The sequence below is a fragment of the Kryptolebias marmoratus genome, linkage group LG2 (assembly GCF_001649575.2).
Source record: "Kryptolebias marmoratus isolate JLee-2015 linkage group LG2, ASM164957v2, whole genome shotgun sequence".
Classification (NCBI taxonomy): Eukaryota; Metazoa; Chordata; class Actinopteri; order Cyprinodontiformes; family Rivulidae; genus Kryptolebias; species Kryptolebias marmoratus.
The window spans coordinates 30282775-30292350 of record NC_051431.1 but is presented as its reverse complement, the minus strand read 5'-3'; the positions used below and the strand labels follow the sequence as shown (position 1 = coordinate 30292350).

The window sequence follows — 9576 nt, the reverse complement described above, 5'->3', positions numbered from 1 at the left end:
AATCTGACTGTGGGCCTGTGACACAAAGTACCTGTGCACACAAAGAAGACTCACCAGCTCTACCATCAACAGCCTACGAAGCCAGTATGGCTCTATATTGATTGATGACAGCTGCTGTTTTCTCACTCTGTTCAGAACTGATGTTATTGGGCTGAGAGATGGGAATCAGGCCACAAATGTGCCAGTGTGTCCACTCCTGACTGTGTGTCCACATTTCTCATTTGAAAAGAACAGAGGGCACTGTGCAGTTTTGCACTGCCATGTTTAAACAAGTAAAATCAACTCTGCAAATAAGAAAACATATTTTAATCATTGTTTATTCTGTTAAAGGATCCTGTAATGCACAAGAGTCTTTCATGGCTCAAAGAGTCCACCAATGACTTCAGCAACACTTACACTACAGCTCTGCTGGCATATGTATTCTCACTGGCAGGGGACATGGAGACCCGTGCTCACCTTCTGCAACATCTTGACTCAATTGCAATAAAACAAGGTGAGTCATCTTTTTGATTGGAGTGATTCAGAGTTCAGCAAATAAAACTTCAGCGGTGGTGTTTGTGAACTGCTGTTTTAGGGGGTTCAACCCACTGGACTCAGACAGCATCAGAAACATCAGCTTCTCTGTCTGTGGAGATCAGCTCCTATGTGCTGATGGCCAAACTCAGTCACTCCCACTCTGCTGAAGACCTGGGCTACGCCTCCAGCATTATTAGGTGGCTGACAAGTCAGCAGAACTATTACGGAGGCTTTTCTTCCACTCAGGTACAGCAATGTTTCATTTTAGTGAGCTTTTTTAGGTTGAGTTTGCTTTTAAAAGTTTATCCCCCGCTTGTGAAAAGCGAACCTCATGGCTGAGGTAAACACATATGCCCACAATTGGATGCCTACTTTGTGTTGTAGGACACGGTGGTGGCGCTTCAGGCTCTGTCCCTCTACTCCAGTGTAGGATTCAGTCCAGCAGGTTCAAACACAGTGACAGTTCAATCTCCCAGTGGACAACTGACATTTAATGTGAATCCTGCCAACAAACTGCTCTACCAGGAGAAGATGCTGCAGGATGCAACAGGAAAGTACAGCTTGGAGGTGAAGGGCACTGGATGTGCCTCGGTGCAGGTCAGTGACTGTTATCTGAAAGAGTACCACTCCCGTTTAAAACCAGTTTCATTTAAAGTTGATTACCCAACAATAAAAGATTGATTTTCATTGTACATTTATCAAAGTTCTTGATTGTTATGATTATTACATCTTCCTGGTCACTTGTTTCCCAGATTTCTCTTCACTACAACATCCCACCTCCTCCTGATGTCAGTACTCTGAGAGTGGAGGTTAAACCAGAGTACGACACCTCTCAGACACCCAAACTCACCCTGCAGATTCAGTCTCAGTAAGTTATTAAAAAGCAGGCTACAGCTATGGCTGTAGGATGTAGCACAGATGGACAAAATACAAGCCTTTATCTATGATATCATCCAAAACAACAAAACAACTCATGGAATTAATGAAAAACACAATTATATTAGAAATCTCAAGGAAAGTTGAGATGAGATTATAGAGATGATACAGTAGCTTTTTGTGTGTTTTAAAAAAAGAACTGTCTCTTTTTACTAAAACAGACCTAAACTCTTAGCCTGGTTTGTACCAAGATTAAAGATGGATATTTTAAAAAGAGACTTTTAACCTTGTTTTTTGTTTTTCTCTTTAAACTAATAGTTGACATACAAATCAACTCTAAGTTTTAGTTTACACATTTTGTTTTAATATACTAAATGTGCATTGCTGTAGTTTGACAAAACCACCAATGCTACAAGCGTGTTCATAACTGGAAAACCAAAAAGTCCATAGCTGTGGGAACATTTTTCTTTTGTAGGGTGCTGTGAGCAAACTATCGTAATGATGCTAAGCAAGATGATGGCTCTTCTGAACAAAAAATAAAATAAAATTACTTTAGTTACATTAGTCTACAGTATTTGCCCACTACTAATGCAGAATCTGTTGTGTAACTTAAAGGCATAGTCTGGTCATTCTTGAAGTGATGATCTGTCTAATAGTTATCAGTAGTTATTACCTTATCAGCTGTGACACAAGTCATGAAGCACAGAGTGTGAAGAAAAAGGGAGAAGTCTTCATCCAGGCTAGGCTTATGGCTAGCCAGATGAGGGGCCGTTTTATAGTTTTTCATGCTTATAAAACAACTTTCTCAAATGTCATACTGGTGCGAAACAACATTAGCTAAAAATTGAATCTCTACACTTTCATGGGACAGTTTGTCTAGTTTGTCCCAGTTTTCTCAACTGAACAATGTCTGTGTTACTACGCAAATGTCATGCAAAAGTGTAGAGGTTTAATATTAGCTAATGTAGTGTTCTTTAATGTGTTTTTGACATTTTTCAGAAATTGTTTTTTAAGAATCTAAAAACTATATAGTGTGGACCTGTTTGGCTAGCCATCAACTTAGGCTAAACAAAGACTTTTGACTCTTTCTCCTTACTCTGTGCTCCATGACTGATATCATAGCTCATAAGACTGAGTATTTGACAGAACATCACTTTAAAAATCACCAGAATGAGTTGATGTCTGAACATAAAATAAATGTGACTGTTACTTCTGTAGAAACTTAAAAGCTTATAAGTATGTAACTACAACCCAACTGCACAATTTGTTTTTCTTTTCCAGCTACAGTGGAAAAGAAGAAAGTACAAACATGTTGATCCTTGATATCGCCTTGCTTTCTGGATTCATCCCAGACCCCCAGTCTTTGAAGGATGTGAGTAACTCCAGTAATATTCACCTGAATAAAACACTTTAAAGAAATGTGTCTTTTTGTGAGTTCATAATGATAATGATTATAAAGCAGTCAAATTTTGTCTCCTTGTAGCTTGAAGGTGCTCTGCTGGTGGATCGCGTTGAACAGAAGGACGGTCATGTTCTGGTGTACCTGAAAGAGGTGAGGGAAATGAACAGCATGGAGTAATATGTAATGCCAGGTGAATTATTTACCAAATGTTCTGTTTTTGTGTTTTGCTCAGCTTATAAAGGATACACCAGTCAACCACAGGTTGGTGCTTTTGCAGCAGATCCCAGTGCACAACCTCAAACCAGCCGTGATCGCCCTCTATGACTACTACCAGCCAAGTAAATCCTCTTACAGAGAACACAAAACACATTGTACCTTAACTTGAACACATAAAAAATGTTTATCACATTGTTTCCTCTTAGGTGACCGGGCTGAGAGAGAATATAATGCGAAGTGACAGCTCAAGGTAACAAATCACAACATCTTTAAGAAATGAATAAAAAAATATTCACACACAAACGAACAATCCTGAACACCATAGTATTAAAACCCAAAAGTGAGGGTGTCAATCTGGTAATGGTGCAACTTTGAATTTTGTTTTATAAATTTCAGTACAGAATCATCAGGTCACAGTTTTGACAATGGTGAACAGGCCCATAAAAACTGCTATGGTGATTTGGATGAATGTACATTATGGACTCCAACAGTGTTTTTTCACATTTGTACATATTACAGCTATGATTGTTGTTTAGGCCGTTGGCGATTCATCACCAACGGCCTAAAGGTAAAACGCTGACAAATTTGTTCACGCCAGACAAAGAAATGAACGAAGAATGCACGGCTAGCCTCTCAGACTCGGAACCTTTGGTACCAGCTAACAAGACGGCTAATTCTCACTGACAAATTTGTTTGTCCGCTTTTGTTTAAAAAAAACAATAAGACACAAATGTCACTGAAATGACTTAAAACTGACAAAAAACATTAATGAACCCTTGACAAAAGGATGTTATCCCTAGATGTTTCACCTATTTAAAGGGTGAAATGTAGCCACTGTGCTGTTTTGTATCATGGTGTGTACCACACTCAACATAGATCATAGAGACCTAAGGACAGAGTTGTTTCAGGAGCTTAAAAAAATTGACAGCATGTTATAGGTAAAGACTATAAGACCATCTCCAAATAGCTTGATGTTCCTCTGACTACAGCTGCTCAGATTATTCTGAATATTCATAGATCTGATGGCAACAAGTCCCATCGGCTCATACAAATAGAAGAACCCTGTACCTACAGTGAAACATGGAGGAGGCTTGGTTCTGTTCTGGGGCTGATTTGCTCAATCTTACACAGGTTGTCTTAAATATGTTCAGAATTCAATGAAATCTCAAGGCTTTCTGGAGTGAAATGTGCTGCCCAGTGTCAGAACGCTTGGTCTCAGTCATGGGTCCTCCAACAGGATAAAGACTGAAAACACCCATGAATGACTCAGAACAAAACATTGGACTATTCTGTAGGGGTATCTGAGCCCTGATCTAAATTCTGTTGAACATCTGTGGAAGGAGCTGAAACATCTGAAGAAGGAACCCTTCAAAGCTGAGACAGATGGAGCCGTTTGTTCAGGAGGAGTGAGACAAAATACCTGTGGACAGGTGCAGAAGTCTCAGAGACGGGTACAAAAATTGTTTGATTGTAGTGATTGGCACAAAAGGTTGTGCAACAAAATATTAAAGTTAAGAGCACTAGGCAAAACTCAGAAGTAATGACTGATTTTTAAGAAAAAAAAATTCCCGTTTGGAAGTTTAAATTATTTCAGTGACCTGCTTTAACAAAAAGGTACAAACAAATTTGACCATATCTGTAATCTGAGAGTGCTTTCAAATCTCACAAGATCTGTGTTTAAAATATTGGCATCAATTATTTAAAGTCAACTCTGACTGTTAGCAAAACATCTCATGTACCACTGGACAGATTTTAATGAAACCTTCAAAAAGTAACCACTGGATGTACAACAGATTAACTTTTGGAGTCAAGCCAAATCAAATTGTCACCACAACTAATTGACATTGGAGAACACAAAAAAATTTTTATGCTAAAATTTTTTGTGGTAATAGCTAAGTGTGACATTTTGCAATATAGCATCACACATCATTTTTAGGTTGAACCAAAATTCCAATTCCAATTTCAATTCCCAATTCCATCATTTCTCAGTATAAGATCTTAGTCTAAAACTCTGGGATGAAAAGTGCCAGATCTTTGAACAGTTTTCTTGTTTTTTTGACCTTTTTGTATTTTGCATACCCATTTTTGAATTTGCACTGTATGAATCTACACTTCGTTTGTCTATACAGTATATGTTGTAATTGCAGAGTTTATTATAAGTGGGAGAGGTGGAACAAGATGGCACCTGTGTATGGCTTCGCCGTTTTTTTCCCCCCCTGTTGTCATGAGGGGAAATGGAGGCGAACCTAGAACACAGACTCATTCTTTTCAAAAAGGAAAACTAATTTATTAAAGTAAAACACTAACAAAAACAAAAAGCTGACGTGGCAGCAAAGAACAATAAACAGAAAATCCAAAAGGCAAGGCAAGGCAAAAATAAGGCATGAAACGAGAGGAAGACAACGAGCATGGCATGAACAAAAGGAATGACCCAGTGGGGAGTGATTAAAAAGTGACCGTTTTTTAAAGACTGAGGATGATGAGGTAAATGGGCACAGGTGATTGATAATGATTACTGACAGGTGGAGATAGGCGTGGCAGACGTGACAGGAAAAGTACTGGGGAGGTGAATAGTGACAAGACATAAAATCCAAAAGACAACTAAACCAAAACAGCATGAACAAGAAACAAACGAAGAACCAAAACCCAAAAACACTGACATTCATGACACCTGCACTTTTTATATTTTGAAATTATTTAAGCTTTTATCAATCTGGATAAAAATTGAAATTTCTGCTGCCCGTGTTTATGATTGGAATGTGTTGATGGAGATCAAAGAGTCGTTGATGGATTGCTTTGACAGTTGGAGCAGTTCCAGAGTGAGTTTTCCACCTCTGTTTGTTCGCTGCTCACATGAGTGTCTCCTGCAAAGTTCCAGATGAAAAAAGCAGAAAAGGGGATCCAGAGCTGGCATCCAGGTTCGTTTAAGACTGTATCGTAGTCTCTTCGCTGAGAAGTGTGGAGTTTCTTGCCATCTTCTGACTCTACCCATGTCATCCAGTTCTGAGTCTGACACGTCATCTGTAGCCTGGCCAGTATGGACCTGATCAGTTCTTTAAATGAGATGCTCAAGAATGCCAGATCCATTTTTTTTGCAAATCTCATTAAATCCAAAGGGCATGATACAAAAATTTTGTTTGATACAATCAAGAACATTGTTTCATCATCTTTTTCTTCTCAAAGTGCTTTTACAATCGCTGACTGCAGTAGTTTTTTTTATTATTTTATTGACAAAGTTGCCGTCTGGTCCCTTGTCCTCTGTCCAATGATACTTGGTTATTTTTTACCCCTGTGTCAATTCAAGACATCACAGAACTTTTGGGTCAAATGAAACTGTCTTCCAGCCCCCTTGATCTCCTCCCCTCATCTCTTTTTAAAGATATTTTCAACTGCATTGGCCCCAGTGCTGTAAAACTGATTAATTTGTGTCTTTGTTCTAGCTCTGTACCCCGCTGTTTCAAAATTGCTATTGTCAGTCCTTTGTTAAAAAGCCTAATTTGGACTCTTTTCTGCTTGAAAACTACAGACCTATCTCAAGACTACCAATTCTATCAAAGATCCTTGAGAAGGTTGTAGAAGAACAATGGAGTTGCTTCTTAGAGGCAAATGACATTTTGGATACTTTTCAGTCTGGTTTTTGCAAATTACACTCCACTGAAACAGCGTTATTAAAGGTTTCTAGTGACATGTTGATGGCAGCTGATTCTGGAAACTACACTGTGCTGGTTTTATTGGACTTCAGCTTTTGACACTGAATCACATTGTTCTTATTAGCAGATTGAGAGATTTGTTTGGTATTTCTGGCTCTGTTTTAAACTGGTCTATTTCTTATTTATCTGAAAGGTCTTTCACTGTTTTTATGAATCAGGATTATTCTGTTTTTGCAACGCTGTCCTGCGGGGTACCCCAAGGTTCAGTTTTGGGCTCTATCCTCTTTCGATTGTATCTACACTCACCGGCCACTTTATTAGGTACACTTTGCTAGTACCGGGTTGGACCCCCTTTTGCCTTCAAAAATGACCCTAATCCATCATGGAATCGATTCAACATCCGTCCGTCCATCCATCCCCTGCTCATCCAGGGTCGGGTCACATAGGTAGCAGCCTAAGCAGGGAGACCCAGACTTCCTTCTTTCCTTCTCCCCAGCCACTTTGGCAGCACCTCTGGGCGTTCCCAGGCCAGCTGAGAAACATAGTCCCTCCAGCTTGTCCTGGGCCTCCTCCCGGTGGGACGTGCCTAATCAAATGCCCGAGCAACCTCAACTGACTCCTCTCGACGTGGAGGAGCAGCGGCTCTACTCTGAGTACCTCCCGGATGACAGAGCTTCTCACCCGATCTCTAAGGCAGAGCCCAGACAACCTGCAGAGAAAACTCATTTCAGCCGCTTGTATTCGCAATTTCGTTCTTTAGGTTACTACCCAAAGCTCGTAACCATAGATGAGGGTAGGAACGTAGATCGACCGGTAAATCGAGAGCTTTGCCTTTTGACTCAGCTCACTCTTCACCATGACAGATCGGTACAGCGCCCACTTCACTGCAGATGCTGCACTAATCCGCCTATCGATCTCCCGCTCCATTTTTCCCTCATTTGTGAACAAGACCTCAAGATACTTAAACTCCTCCACTTGGGGCAGGATATCTTCCCCGACCCGGAGAAGGTACTCTACCATTTTCCGGCTCAAGACCATGGCCTCAGATTTGGAGGCACTGATCCTCATCCCAGATGCTTCACACTCGGCTGCGAACCGTTCCAGCGAAAGCTGTAGATCACGGCCTGATGAAGCCAATAGGACCACATTATCTGCAAATAGCAGAGACTCAATCCTAAGGTCACCAGAACGGATCCCCTCGACACCTTGGCTGTGCCTAGAAATTCTGTCCATAAACGTTATGAACAGAATCGGTGACAAAGGGCAACCTTGGCGGAGTCCAACTCTCACTGGAAACGAGTCCGACTTACTGCTGGCAACGTGGATCAAGCTCTGACACCGGTCATATAGGAACCTTACAGCCTGTATCAAAGGGCCCGGTACCCCATACTCCCGGAGCACCCCCCACAGGATTCCCTGAGGAACACAGTCAAACGCCTTCTCCAAGTCCACAAAACACATGTAGACTGGTTGGGCGAACTCCTATGCACCCTCAAGGACCTTGCTGAGGGTATAGAGCTGGTTCAGTCTTCCACGACCAGGACGAGAACCACACTGCTCTTCCTGAATCTGAGATTCGATGATCTGACAGACCCTCCTCTCCAGAACCCCCGAATAGACCTTACCAGAGAGGCTTAAGAGTGTGATCCCTCTATAATTGGAACACACTCTCCGGTCCCCCTTTTTGAATAAGGTGACCACCACCCCGGTCTGCCAATCCAGGGGAACTGCCCCCGATGTCCACACAATATTGCAGAGTTGCGTTAGCCAACACAACCCTACAACATCCAGAGCATTAAGGAACTTCTGGCGAATCTCATCCACCCCTGGAGCCTTGCCACCGAGGAGCTTTTTAACCACCTCGGTGACCTCAGCACCGGAGATTGGAGAGCCCGACCCAAAGCTCCCAGGCTCCGCCTCCTCAATGGAAGACGTGCTGATGGGATTGATTCAACAAGGTACTGGAAACATTCCTCAGAGTCTGGTCCATATTGACATGATAGCATCATGCATTTGCTGCAGATTTGTCAGCTGCACATCCGTGATGCAAATCTTCTATTCCACCACATCCCAAAGGTGCTCTATTGGATTGAGATCTGGTGACTGTGAAGGCCATTTGAGTACAGTGAACTTATTGTTGTGTTCAAGAAACCAGTCTGAGATGATTTGCGCTTTATGACATGGTGCATTATCCTGCTGGAAGTAGCCATCAGAAGATGGGTACACTGTGGTCATAAAGGGATGGACATGGTCAGCAACAATACTCGGGTAGGCTGTGGCATTGACATGGAAAATATCCCCATACCATTGCACCACAACCATCAGCCTAAACCGTTGATACAAGGCAGGCTGGATCCATGCTTTCATGTTGTTGACGCCAAATTCTGACCCTACCATCCGAATGTTGCAGCAGAAATCGAGACTCATCAGACCAGGCAATGTTTTTCCAATCTTCTATTGTCCAATTTTGGTGAGCCTGTGCGAATTGTAGCCTCAGTTTCCTATTCTTAGCTGACAGGAGTGGCACCCGGTGTGGTCTTCTGCTGCTGCTGCCCATCCACCTCAAGGTTTGATGTGTTGTGCAGTCAAAGATGCTGTTCTGCATGCCTTGGTTGTAACGAGTGGTTATTTGAGTTAATGTTGTCATTCTATCAGCTCAAACCAGTCTGGCCATTGGCTTCTGACCTCTGGCATCAACAACACATTTGCACTCACAGAACTGCCGCTCACTGGATAGTTTCTCGTTTTCGGACCATTCTCTGTAAACCCTAGAGATTGTTGTGCATGAAAATCCCAGTAGATCAACAGTTTCTGAAATACTCAGACCAGCCCGTCTGGCACCAACAACCATGCCACGTTCAAAGTCACTTAAATCACCTTTCTTCCCCATTCTGATGTTCGGTTTGAACTGCAGCA

General features: G+C 41.8%; 1 protein-coding gene across 1 annotated transcript in view; it reads left to right on the top strand.

The window, feature by feature from the left end:
* The first annotated feature begins 307 nt into the window (after positions 1-307).
* Positions 308-9576, top strand: part of LOC108228277 (alpha-2-macroglobulin-like protein 1) — a 14457-nt gene continuing 5188 nt past the window's right edge. Inside the window, exons 1-8 of the mRNA XM_017403815.3 lie at positions 308-493; positions 575-762; positions 901-1113; positions 1269-1384; positions 2674-2764; positions 2876-2944; positions 3027-3132; positions 3217-3260. Coding sequence (XP_017259304.1) covers positions 340-493; positions 575-762; positions 901-1113; positions 1269-1384; positions 2674-2764; positions 2876-2944; positions 3027-3132; positions 3217-3251 — 972 coding nt within the window. The 5' untranslated portion in view covers positions 308-339 and the 3' untranslated portion in view covers positions 3252-3260. The remainder of the gene's footprint in view (positions 494-574; positions 763-900; positions 1114-1268; positions 1385-2673; positions 2765-2875; positions 2945-3026; positions 3133-3216; positions 3261-9576) is intronic.